At 52.5% G+C, this 12433-nt stretch overlaps 5 protein-coding genes across 5 annotated transcripts; 2 read left to right on the plus strand and 3 right to left on the minus strand.

Annotated features, from left to right (window-relative positions):
• Nucleotides 1–289: 289 nt before the first annotated feature.
• On the minus strand, nt 290–1963 carry BO66DRAFT_431603 (NAD(P)/FAD-dependent oxidoreductase). The gene is made up of 2 exons (XM_025650595.1): nt 1583–1963; nt 290–1527 (listed from the first exon to the last, which is right to left on the minus strand). Exons 1-2 carry the CDS (start codon nt 1773–1775, stop codon nt 383–385), a joined length of 1338 nt encoding a protein of 445 aa, XP_025499792.1. The 5' UTR covers nt 1776–1963; the 3' UTR covers nt 290–382.
• A 756-nt stretch (nt 1964–2719) lies between these two features.
• Nucleotides 2720–4685, plus strand: BO66DRAFT_442518 (putative MFS transporter; the record flags this gene model as incomplete). The annotated part of the gene is made up of 6 exons (XM_025651434.1): nt 2720–2866; nt 2926–3288; nt 3335–3490; nt 3546–4003; nt 4057–4315; nt 4446–4685. The coding sequence occupies 6 exons, from the start codon at nt 2720–2722 to the stop codon at nt 4683–4685; spliced, it is 1623 nt and encodes a 540-aa protein (XP_025499793.1).
• A 186-nt stretch (nt 4686–4871) lies between these two features.
• On the minus strand, nt 4872–6916 carry BO66DRAFT_394974 (peptidyl-prolyl cis-trans isomerase D). Its single transcript, XM_025648119.1, has 5 exons — nt 6708–6916; nt 6560–6627; nt 6451–6460; nt 6304–6390; nt 4872–6193 (listed from the first exon to the last, which is right to left on the minus strand). Exons 1-5 carry the CDS (start codon nt 6721–6723, stop codon nt 5253–5255), a joined length of 1122 nt encoding a protein of 373 aa, XP_025499794.1. The 5' UTR covers nt 6724–6916; the 3' UTR covers nt 4872–5252.
• Nucleotides 6917–7471: 555 nt separating this feature from the next.
• On the minus strand, nt 7472–8651 carry BO66DRAFT_474587 (D-aminoacyl-tRNA deacylase; the record flags this gene model as incomplete). Its single annotated transcript, XM_025653151.1, has 7 exons — nt 8583–8651; nt 8467–8511; nt 8320–8389; nt 8081–8259; nt 7970–8012; nt 7671–7897; nt 7472–7591 (listed from the first exon to the last, which is right to left on the minus strand). The coding sequence occupies exons 3-7, from the start codon at nt 8324–8326 to the stop codon at nt 7472–7474; spliced, it is 576 nt and encodes a 191-aa protein (XP_025499795.1). The 5' UTR covers nt 8327–8389; nt 8467–8511; nt 8583–8651.
• A 397-nt stretch (nt 8652–9048) lies between these two features.
• Nucleotides 9049–11115, plus strand: BO66DRAFT_442521 (CCR4-NOT transcription complex, subunit 3; the record flags this gene model as incomplete). Its single annotated transcript, XM_025651435.1, has 3 exons — nt 9049–9303; nt 9376–10964; nt 11055–11115. 3 exons carry the CDS (start codon nt 9049–9051, stop codon nt 11113–11115), a joined length of 1905 nt encoding a protein of 634 aa, XP_025499796.1.
• Nucleotides 11116–12433: the final 1318 nt, after the last annotated feature.

Here is a 12433-nt window from a genome sequence, read left to right on the forward strand (position 1 = left end):
CCTCATCCAGTGAGTCATGGATGTCATCATATTGACTGTATCCTTCTGGCACTGCGCCATGCGAATCGGTGAAGTAATTCCAGCATAATAGAACAAGCTCATTATGATCGAAGGATTGGCGCTGCAAACGGTTTTGAGTGGTTGTGATGAATTATTCTTTCTCTTTGGCTGAAATACGAAGGCTAGTGGAGTTGACTCTTGGTAGAATCCAAAGTCTTTCCTATTGAAGGAATAGAGGCCGGTGCTCAATCCCAATGTAAATATTATGCTACACATGAAGTTGGAAAATGCACATATCTCATTACGAGTTAGCTTGTCATACTATCTCCCTACCTACATAAGTATGACGGTAGATGAAGACGCAGGTTGCACTTCGATTTCCCTATAGCCGGCTTTTCTCGCTAATCTTGGTCCAGGCACTCTCCTTGACCTTCTGGAAGTCCATGATTGCATCCGGGCCACCAAAACGATTCTGGGTCGCTTTCCAGTCCCGGTCAACGGCCGTCTCTGGTCTCCAGCGGACAACATCTTTCACTTCCTTCTGGAGATGACCTTCCAGTGCGTCCGCGATAAATCCTCCAATTGAAGGCATCTGCATCGCGCCGTTACCGGATGCTCCTACAGCAACGACCAACGAAGGATGCTTGGGATGCCGATCAATCAAGAAGGCACGATCTGGCGTATCAGCATCCCAGCAGATACGAGCAAAGGAAAGCGGTCGGTCTGCAAGCTGCGGCATTGTGTCCCGGAGAAAGTCCCTAGCACGAGCCTCGGCTTCTAGCGGAATCTGGTGTGCTGGAAATGGGATACTCCTGATGTCACCATTCCGCTTAGGATCAGGAACAAAGTTGCAGTAGCCGGGATGCTCATCGCAAATCTTCAACTCATGCTTATCCTCATCGGGCTCCATGAAGAAGCCCTTAGCAATGTTGAACAGCACGGGTAGATTCTTGTAACGTTTGGCCTCTTCGGGAGTCATCTTGATATGGCACAAAGTCCAGGCTGTAGGACGCAGCTGCTTCTCAAAGTCCAGAAGCCGGTCACTGCCCGCACCAGCCGACAAAATGGTGCGGTCCGCGCGATGAACCACGCCATCAGATGTTCTTGCTCCCACAACATCGCCATTCTCAAAGACTAGAGCCACAACATTTCCTTGCGGGGACCCGGTAAGAAACTTAACTCCCAAGCGCTTGGCTTCCGTGTAGGCGGATACCATGGCTTTTTGGGCGTGGATCCATCCCGCGTTGGATTTGTTGAGCCAGCCCTGCCAGCCGGGGAACTTGCCAGTCAAGACTCCTGCCGGCATTGTCTTGCGAAAGTCCTCTGCCGTTTCCAGCTTCACAAAGTCGCCCATCGAAGGTTCAATTTCTGTCTCGCGAATGTGTTCGATCAACGCAGGGGTGTGACCCGATACAACCACGCCGGTTTCATGGAAATATGGCTTGAAAACGGGATCTGTTTTCCAGCCTTTCAAGGCAGCACGGGTGCAGGTAGCAAAAGCAATGCTGCGGGGATCCGTATCAGATTCTAGTCACTTATCAGTCGGTTCCTCTTTGGTTCGTCGAGTCTCAAGGATACTTACCCTTCGGCTCTCGATGTTCCATGATTTTGTTGATATCATTCCCAGCTGCAATCGCAGAGGGAACGGTATAGGGATCTAGCACCGTGACATTCTTGTAGCCACGACGGACCAAGTGCAAAGCCGTTGAGCATCCCCAGACACCTGCACCAACAATGAGGATGGTGGAATCATGACTTAAATCCGAGGGTGCCATGATGCTGAGAGTTGTGTACTGGATGTTGCGGGCAAGTGGAGAAGGACTTGCTCTGGTACGGAAAGGAACAGATCAAGAGAGCATCGGCCAAGACGAGAGTATTTGAAGGGAAGGCTTCATCATGCCATGTCCATCTGTTCATCGCGGAATTGAACCGAAGGGGATGAAGTATGAGGCCAAGTGGAAGAAGCATGGCAGGGAATCAGCCATCGAGCAGCCAAAAGGCGGGGTTCCCAATGCAGTTTAGCCCACCGGTTGGACCTTCCTCGCTTTTGAGCATATCGACGACTCCTTCTACTCAGTATACTCAGAATACTGAGTATTCACCTTACACTCCCTAACCGTCCTCTTCTCCACACATCCACTCCAGTGATAAGGTTGTCTCGTGGCGGATGTTATCAGTCGCGTGCAGTGTCCAGACCTGCTTTAGTCGGTGGATCTGACGGCTTCTCCGCATCTTCCTCTCCTTGCCCTTCTTGGCAGATGCCATCAGTCTCAACCCCGTTGCGATAACACCCCTCGTTTGGAGCTTCCTCGACAAGTATACTTATCTTTGTTCCATTTACTCTGCCTCAATGGCTCGAGGGAAAGGGTCTCACTCCACCTCTCTTATCACGAGGCACTGCGTTCACGATGTCGCTAGAGTTTGGCCATCGTTGGCTTCATGATTGCAGTGGCGGACAAACCAAGGCCAAAGATCGTCTTGCCTTGCCTTATCGTTCATCACCTATCGTCATCTACCATGGCATTATGCTCGGTTATTCTCATCCAATCGGATGAACAAATGGACCTTGATAGAGCGGAACATTGACGCCTCCCCGGGCCTGAGGATGCTCTTGGGTTCAAGTCGAACCGCGCTGGTGCTGTAGAGATGCATTTAAAAGAGCGGCGACTTCCCCTCCCGGTCTCCTGTCTTTGTCCTGTCTGCTATACATCAAGACATCATGACTAGCTCTGAGGATATACAAACCGACGTACCGGGAACGGTTTACCTCGTCGACGCAGGGGGAAACCTGAGCGACGCTGCCCATGCTGGCAGTCAGGATATCATACTGATTCCCCAGCCGACTTCATCAGTTGCCGATCCTTTGGTATGTGGGGAAAGTAGATTAGCTGGCCTCTATTCTCAAGACTGACCGTTCTCTGTTAGAACTGGCCCAGGTACAAGAAATACTGGACGCTCTTTCTGATTTCTGCCTACGCATGCTTGAACTCCTTTGGCGAGAACAATTGGGGAGCAGCATGGACAACAATCTCGGAGGATACCGGCGTGAGCTTGAGTAATATGAACGGTGGCTCTGCTCTCAACTATCTCATGCTCGGCTTTTTCAACATAATTTGGATCCCCACAGCCATGAAATTTGGACGAAAGATTGTTTACATCCTCAGCTTGGTCTTCGTTCTCGCTAGTGGAATCTGGGGCGGTGTTTTCAGTGGTGTTGCACAGTACTACATCATGATGACTGTCAATGGTATTGGTACCGCAGCCTACCAAGCCCTAATTCAGCTAACGGTACGTCACCTCATCGACCCTCTCTGTGGGTACTAATGGTTCATAGATCTTTGATGTCTTCTTCTCCCATCAACGTGGCCGTATGCTCGCTATCTATATTTTCTTCCAGCAGCTTGGTTCCATCATTGGCTTGATTTGTGGTGGTTATATCTCCGATGGCATCGGCTGGAGATGGAGCCAGCCCATCGTGGCAGGAGCATGCGTAAGTTCTTGTGCTCATCAACACAGAGCATGGCCGAAGCTAAACGGGTTTTAAGGCTTGCTTGATTCTTCTCTTCATCTTCACTTTTGATGACACCATGTTCCCGAGATACCGGTTCTCAGGCGATACATCGTCTGAGGACTCGAAGGTCGACCCCACCACTACACTGCCCACGGACGACAAGGACCAGAAGCTGGAGGCCCCTATATCTGTCGTAGCCAGCCATGGTGCAGGGCAGATCTCAATGCCTCCACGGACCTACCGCCAAAAAATTGCTTTAGTGCACTATTTCAAAGACGACCATACAACCTGGTTCCAGTACTTCCGCCGTCCATTCTTCCTCTTCGCCTTTCCCAACATCCTCTTGGCAGGGATTCAATTTGCCCTAGGCTGCACCGCCGGGATTGTCTCCTTCAACACCATCTCCGAGATCATGACCGAGCCGCCATACAACTGGAGCGCTGGTCCCGCCGGGCTGATCTTCCTAGCTGCCCTCGTCGGCAACTTTATTGGGTACGGTGCCTCATCTAGTGTAATCCAACATTCAAGCTAACCATAAACTTCAGAATGGGCATCGGTTCGCTGTCTGACTGGCTTGTCATCTTTCTCGCCCGCCGCAACAAGGGGTACAAGGAACCCGAAATGCGTCTCTGGGCCTACGGACTCCCCATCATCCTCGCCGCCGTCGGCTACTTTCTCTATGGCTGGGGCGCCACCGAGGGTGCCCACTGGATGACCATTGCCGTCGGCCTCTGCTGCATGATCGCACAGCAGGTCTCTGCCACGAGTATCGCGACTGCGTACGCAATGGAATGCTTCGATCAGGTTAGTTGCATGTCCCCTGGCTATACTGAACCCCCTGCACCCCTTCCTTCTCTTGCCGATGCTCTTCTTCCGCTTTCCCTTCCCCTTGTATCGTAGGTCGGACTATCTAACCCTACAAACCATATACTAGATATCTGGAGAACTGGTCATCATTCTAGCCTGCTGCTCCTCCATCATCAACTTCGTCATTTCCTTCACGGTACAGGACTTCATTGACGGGACAAACTACGGCTGGACCTTCACCTTCTACGGCATCTTGGTCGTGCTGTCCATGCTGATGGGCGTGCCGATGCTGATCTGGGGCAAGAGTTGGCGCCGCAAGTGCAAGCCACGATATGAGCAGTTCCTCGCCGAAAAGGATCTTCATTGAGCTGTCAGCCCGGGCGACTCCGGACGACGAGCAAGCTTGCTACGTGCTCGTACATCCTCTTCTTATGATTCATGATTGCTATACCTGTTTCCTCGTCTACTTCCTTGCTCCGTCGCTATGGTTTTTGGTCCATTGGGCACAAACGAATTACTGGCCTTCAATGCAAGACAAACATGCAATGCACAAATGATCTATTCTGCCTGAAAATACCAGTATCCTCATTCTCTCCTACACTATCAGGATATGTCTAGTTGGAAGATAGAACTCTCTGCGGGATGGGGAAGCAAGAGCTGCTGAATACCCATGCTGCTCCGTAGGCAAATATAGAAGCATCAACGGGGCTTATGCGTGACAGCCACGAGCTACTGACTTCGCGAGGTCGACATTGAGGAGGAATGTGTTTGCACACACGCGGCGATTGCGAGATTTGGGGGTGGGGACGGAACCATTAGACTAAGTGGGTGAGATGGGAAGGTAGATTGCGTCACTTTTTCTGGAAGTGCAAGTAGCAGAAGTAATGCTAAATCATGAATTCATGAATCATGACGGACGGGCACGTCTCGTCTCTCACGAGAAGAATTTCTGAGCGGCAGCGCGCTCCTTAGCCACGCGATCCTTAAGAGCCTTCTTTACCTTGGCAATTTCGTTGGTAATACCAGCGTCACCGGGGGCCAGACGATCGGCCTCTTGGAGGTCCTTCAGGGCCTCGTCCTCCTCCTTCAGGCCGCTCAGGGCGACGGCACGGCGGTAATACGCCTTGGCCTTATCGGCATCTTTGGCCTCGGCGGCAGCAGCCACATCGAGGGCGTAAGTAGCCCAAGTCTGAGCGTTCTTGAATTGGCCGAGCTTGTTCGCCAGGAGGGAAGAGTTGGAGTGGAGGGTGAAGCGGAGAGCCTTCATCTGGGGGCCAAGCTCCTTAGGGTCCTGCTCGTCGGGCTCTGGGAACTCGTTGAGGTAGCGCAAACCCTTCTGGTACTTTTCGAGACCAAGGGCGATGTTGCCGCTCTTGAAGGCGGCGTTTCCGAAGTTCTTCAACTCAGCGGCGATCTTGTAGCACACCGGAGCACTCAGCTGCTCGCCCTGGTGGTCATCGGGGAAATCCTCGTAGGGGTCGCCAGTTGCGTCAGGGGTCTGCTTGTCGGCATCCTCGTAGTCTTGGCCGGTGAGCTCGCCGCAGTCGACAATGGTGACGTCCGTGGTGGGCTTGTCTGCCTGGGTAGACATGTTCTCGATCTTGCGAACAACGCTCTTTCCGTTGATTACCTCGCCGAAGACGACGTGCTTGCCGTCAAGGTGAGGAGTGGGGACAGTAGTGATGAAGAACTGACTGCCGTTGGTGCCGGGGCCGGAGTTGGCCATGGAGAGGAGGAAAGGCCGGTCATGCTTGAGGTCGAAGTTCTCGTCGGGGAACTTCTCGCCGTAGATGGATTCGCCGCCAGTGCCGTTGAATGCAGTGAAGTCACCACCCTGGATCATGAACTGCTTGATCACACGGTGGAAGATGGAACCTGGTCAAGTCATGGGTGGTTAGTTTTGGTTTGCGAGGACGAATGTCGGAGCGGACGGGAAGTGGGAAGGAGAGAAAAAAGTATGGGACCGGAAATGGTCAAAATCGTACCCTTGAAGCTCAATGGCTTGCCCTGCTTGCCCACGCCCTTTTCACCTGTGGAGAGTGCACGGAAGTTCTCTGCGGTCTTGGGAACAACTATTGTCTGGTCAGAGTGTGCCCGGAAAAAGGGTCGTGGAGCTTAGGTTGGTACTATACCATCGTTGAACTGCGCGGGCGGGGTAGGTTAGCAAGGCTCTCACTCCAAGATCGGCGGCCTCGGCATAGGAAAGGAAATGTCCGCTAATTAAACGAAAGAACTACTGACCAGCTCGAGAGCAATGCGACCGGCCTTCTGTTCACCGATCTGAATGTCAAAGAAGACACGGGGGCGGCCTGTAGGAGCGCAATGGGTCAGTTACCGGAGCTTCGAAGCTGGATCCCCGCGGCGGGGAAGAAGGGAAGTCGGAACACACGCTGAGACTCAGCCATGGTGCTGCTGGATGATGGCTATGTGTGGAGAGTGAATGGAGAAGATAGGTGGGAAAGCGGAAAAGGTGGCTGTGAATTGGCACAGGAGAGAGAAGAAGAAGAAGAAGGAGTAGAAGTAGAATGTATAAGGAGAAGAAGTCAGACAATGGGTAAGTGGATAAAATGACAGACAGACAGAGTACCAGTAAATGAGGAGAAAGGAAGGAAAGTCAAGAGGAGAAAGAAAGTCCAGGACTAAAGAGGTAAGAAGTGGGCTGGGCCGGGGCCCTCTGCTTGCGATGCTTCAAGAAGCTTCCATCGTTTCTCTTTGGCGCCTACTCCGTACCGGGAATCTCTGCCACTGGACGTACTGTACATACACTGCAGTAACTTGGTCTTTTCTTTTCTGTTCTTTTCCTTTGCTTCCCTCTTTCCCCTTCCCCCTCTTCCAATCCCGTTACATTCCGCCTCTCTCCGTCTTGATTGATGGATAGATGAGGGGAAAACGTACACTAGTTCGCGATCGATCGCGGTCTGATAGGAGTGGATCTACGCTCCTACTGCTGCTGTTCGTACCGAGTAAGGCAATCTGGGGAATTCTATGCTTCTGGAACCTAAACACCCTCCCTTCCCACCCACCCCATTTTCCCCTCACCCCCAAATCTATCTATGGGTATGTCTATAAGGAACTTTTTATATACACCTGAACCAACCTGAATCTCGAGGGATCATTCTTTTTCGTAAATTCATCGTGACGCCCTTCCATCAATCAATCCAATAACTCCGCGGGTATCTTGAACTCGAAAGTCTGAGGCCGCGGTTCTTGCGGCTCGGCCTCCTTCTCCTTCTTCTCCTTCTTGGGTAGTTGGGTGTTGATCTCGATCGTGACCTATATCAGCCGCAAAGAACCATAAGCGTCAGCCCAGAATCATCAGTGAAGGAAGCAGGAAGAGAAGCGAGAGCTTTACCACCGCATCTTCACTGCGGTAATCTACACCCACCGGCCCGTCGTTTTTGAGCTCGACCTCCATCATAGCCTGGAAGATGCCATTCTTCACCCGTTCAGGCTTGTAGCTGTTGCTCAGTTTTTGGTAAAAGTAGTCGTAGAGTTTGCGCGCAGTCTCCACATCGGCTGCGGCGTGGAAGTCCGGCTTGCTTCCCTTCTTCAACTCGCCATAGAGGGTAAATTGTGACACTGGATGGGCAAGGGCAGGGGTGTCAGCGAAGCGCATCCCAAAAGACGATCTGTGGAGGGATATGACTGTACCGCAAAGCACTTCTCCATCGATATCTTGGACGTTCTTCTTCCACTAGATTTGCAATGCGCCGCGTTAGATGTGTGCTGCAGGCAACCGAGAGATCGCGAGCCTCGTCTCACCTGTTTCTCATTCTCATCGGACCAGAGCTTGGCTTTCAATATTCGGCCAACCATCGTATCGGCATCTTTTTCCGTGTCCTCTTTGCCTACACCGGCAAGCACAAGCAGCCCCTGGCCGATCGACGACACAAGTTGCCCGTCGACGGTGACCGAGGCGGACTTGACTCGTTGAAGTACCGCTGTGCGAGGCATCAGTCAGGGCTATTTTATTTCGCAGGCATTTCTCATAGATTGCGCACCCTTCATATTGCAATGCGCCAAATAATAGTAATCAAGAATATGGTCGTGGCAGTTCAGCGGTGGGGAAGTCTGCGAGGGTTTATGGAACTGCTTGTCAATATCGGCCTTATTGCGGCAAGCGGGTAGCTGCAACCGGCGGCGCATACAACTACTCACTGTCACTGGACAACAACTGACTGCTAAGTAAAATGCTGGAAATTATGTCAGCGCACTCCTGTACAGTGGTCAATACTAAGGGAAATGGGCAGATTCAGCCTCCTACCTCAAATCTTGCCAACCTGAAGACAAAAAAAGTTGTTGTTGTAGATTTCACCAACGCACACCATGGATCATGTATGACGGAGGAGAAGATGATGAACAGTAAGGTTAAAGAGTTGCCCGCTCGCCGCCCCCGGGATCGGTAATGCCTATCCCCCCCGTGACCGCCTACTGCTTCGGGCATTATCCCAGCTTCGAAGAGACCAGGACCAAAGTATCAGGAGATTGACACTCCTTCACTGCGTCCCTAGAAACAATCACGCCCCCCGCGTTCTTTTGTCAACAAAGAGCTGCGCCGGCAGTAACTTGCCCCCACGCGCTAGACCATCCAAAATTCTCTTCAATCCGCCCTGCGCCCTTCCCTCCCGTTCATCCCATCCGTTCCTCGGCCCTTCCGAGTCTCACATCACCCACGTCAATTTTCGTCGAGTCCCTTCCCCTCTCTTGTTCATGTGGAAACGGCCGCCGCTATGACGTCCCGAAAAACGCAGCAGGAGATTGACAAGACCTTCAAGAAAGTCGCCGAAGGCATCGTCACATTCGAGGGCATCTACGAGAAGATCCGCTCGACGACGAATCACACCCAGCGGGATAAGCTCGAGGAAAACCTGAAGCGCGAGATCAAGAAGCTCCAACGGTATCGAGATCAGATCAAGTCGTGGGCGTCTGGAAATGAGGTGAAAGATAAGGGTCCGCTGCTCGAGCAGCGCAGAGCCATCGAGACCGTGCGCATCCCTCCGCCCTTCAATGCCTTGGCGAGGAGGGCAGCTTATTTTGCTGACTATAGGAGCTTCTAGTGTATGGAGCAGTTCAAGGCCGTCGAGAAGGAGATGAAGACGAAAGCATACTCCAAGGAGGGCTTGTCGGCAGCGTCGAGATTGGATCCCAAGGAGAAGGAGAAGGTGGAGACATGCGACTTCCTATCGAGCATGGTCGACGAGCTACAACAACGGATCGAGGCCATGGAGGCAGAAGAGGAGACGTTACATATGCAGATGAAGAAGGGGAAGAAGGACGTGGCCAAGACGAATCGGTTATCGGATATCTCGCGGATCACGGAGCGTCATAAGTGGCATGTCAACAAGTTGGAACTGCTGTTACGGTCGCTGCAGAACGGCAACGTCGAGACGCAACAAGTCCTGGATCTCAAGGAGAGTATCAAGTACTATGTGGAAGACGGGCACAACTTGGACTACTCGGGCGAGGACGAGACCCTATACGATGATCTGAACATGGACAACGAGGCGGAGATGCAGTTCGGCATCGCGGGCGACAACGACCGTGTATCATCGCAAGATACCCAGTCGGTGCAAGAAGAGGAACCGGAGGTTGTCAAGCCGAAAGCGAAGCCCGATACCTCGGGACCCCGACGACCTTCCGCGCAGATGAAGTCCCCTCTTCCCGTGCTGGCCACCCTCCATCCCGCAACCTCGACAAGTGCCACCTCGGGCATGAAACCCGCCCCGCCTCCAACGCGCCTGCCAGGAGAGACCCTCAAGTACGCCTCTGCGGCGGCTGCAGCTGCTGCCAGCGACAAGAACGGCGTGGGCATCGCGCCTCTGCCGCCACCGCCAGGAGCCAGCCCCGCTTTCCCCCACGCCGTACCTGCATCCAAACCCTCCACCTCCACAACCGCCTCCCCCAGCATCGCTCCCGCACAACCCGCGGTGAAGTCCTCGACAGGAGTCACGATAGCAGGCGAGGAGTCGAGTAGTGGCAGCCGATCCAAGACCCCTGCTGCGAGTCCGCACGTGGCCAGCGCAAGCACGTCGACGCGAGGCGTGCCGCAGACCCCCGCCATGGAGAAGGTTGAGGCCTCGGGTAGCGGCAGCAGCACTAGCAACAAATCCCGACCCACGACGACGGCGAACACCAACGGCGAGTCAAGCGGCAAGGAGGAATCGTCGCGCGAGAGCGAGGAATCCATCTATCACCTCCCGCCGGGCCTGCAGGATCTGATCCAGTCATTCGAAGTGACCAAGAGCCGTGCCGCGGCCAGTGCGACCAACCCGTCCCCATCGGTGCAGCGGTTGCTGGCGGCCTCCCTGGCCAATTGCCCCGAGCCGGCCGACGCGGAGAAACCCCGTCACTACAAGCCGCAGAACCCGTACAACACGCCCCTCTACTACCCCCAGGAACCTCTCCCGATCTTCGACGACCCGCGTCTGTACGAAACCGGTCGCATCGACACGGATACGCTGTTCTATCTGTTCTACTACCGCCAGGGCTCGTACCAGCAGTACCTGGCCGCCAAGGCGCTGAAAAACCAGAGCTGGCGGTTCCACAAGCAATACCAGACCTGGTTCCAGCGCCACGAAGAACCCAAAACCATCACCGAGGAGTTCGAACAGGGAACGTATCGTTTCTTCGACTACGAGAGCACCTGGTATGTTTCTTCCCCGCTTCTTCCCTTTTGCTCACTTTTCTTGGAAGTAAGCTGGTCCAACACGAGAGTAAACTAACTTCGGGACCACAGGATGAACCGTCGTAAAGCGGATTTCAAGTTCGTCTACAAGTACCTTGAGGACGAACTATAAACCACCCCTTCCTCCACAACCATCAGCACGCGAACCACAATAATTCGAGGGCAAACTTACGAGATGTTGTTTGTGTACATGTGTTGAATGTTCTATTTGCTCCCTCCATGGTTTCACCACTGTAGATGAAGAAACACAAAACAGAGAGAAATCATAAGGAACAAAAAACAAAGACTTTTAATTCCTTGCTCATTCTGACAGCCGCCCATCCGGTTGCAGGAGGTACTGTACTGTGCCTTGAAGTGATCAAATCTGTCTCTTGTTTCTGATCTTATCTGTGATCTGTGTGGGATTTTTTCTTTTCTTTCTGTTTTCTGCTGGGTCTGCTCTTGTTTTTCTTTCTCTCTTCGAAAGCATGCAAAGGGAACGAAGTCTTACGACATAAGGGGACACAAACTGGGAGTTTCTGTGCTGTTTTATTCCTTGAACATGAATGGGGCTGCCGGGCAAATAAAATCACTGCAAAGAAAGGAGAAGAAGAACCCTTGTCTTTTTTTGGTATGTTTGTTTGTTGAGATCCCTCTCTCGACCTTGGTGCATTAAAGGGTTACTGTTGTTGCTTTGGAAGATGATCTTGTCTTGATCTGAACTGAACACCATTTGGAATGGACACACATAAGCATCCCCCTCCCATCGAGGTTTTGTCTTCGTTTCTTCGGCCGGATAGTCTCGGTCATGAGTAGATGTGTAGGACCTTCCGGGGTAAGATCTGCATTTGAGGTTCTAGAACAGCGGGGGGGGCAGAGGGGGTAGAGGGCTGTGAATGCCAGGTTTTACCCTGCTGTGTGTGGGTTGCAACTTGGAAGGTGTGATGATCTGATGAAGGGAGGGGTGGGGGGGGGGAAGGGGAAGGGGGGAAGAGGATACTTGAATGGAACTGAAACGGAGTCCTGGGTGGTGGTTTCATAGTACGGACTCAGGGAGAGGGGGAAAGCTGCATCTACCGAAAGTATATTCGGGTCTTCTCTTTGCATTCTTGGAAGGCAAGTCGGCAGATCTGCGACATGACATGCAGCAAGCAGTTCCTCAACTCTGAATGCATAACTTACATAGTACTGTACATACATAGTTAGTACCTTATGTATGCAGAGTAAACTAGACTCCCGTACTAGGTACGGAGTAGGTTCAAGGAAGACCGGGGGGGGGAGGGGAGAACGGTGGATAAGACTCGGAAATCATGCAGGAAGGACAAAATCCAGTAGGAGAGGGGGTCAAAACACAATCGAGAGAACAAAGAAAGAAAGTGCAGAGTTTTTTTCGTTTTTTTTTTTTTTTTTTTTTTGCAAGCGACCGCGCGAGCTCCAAAATAAAACAAAAT

The sequence above is a fragment of the Aspergillus aculeatinus genome (genome assembly GCF_003184765.1).
Source record: "Aspergillus aculeatinus CBS 121060 unplaced genomic scaffold BO66scaffold_55, whole genome shotgun sequence".
Classification (NCBI taxonomy): domain Eukaryota; kingdom Fungi; phylum Ascomycota; class Eurotiomycetes; order Eurotiales; family Aspergillaceae; genus Aspergillus; species Aspergillus aculeatinus.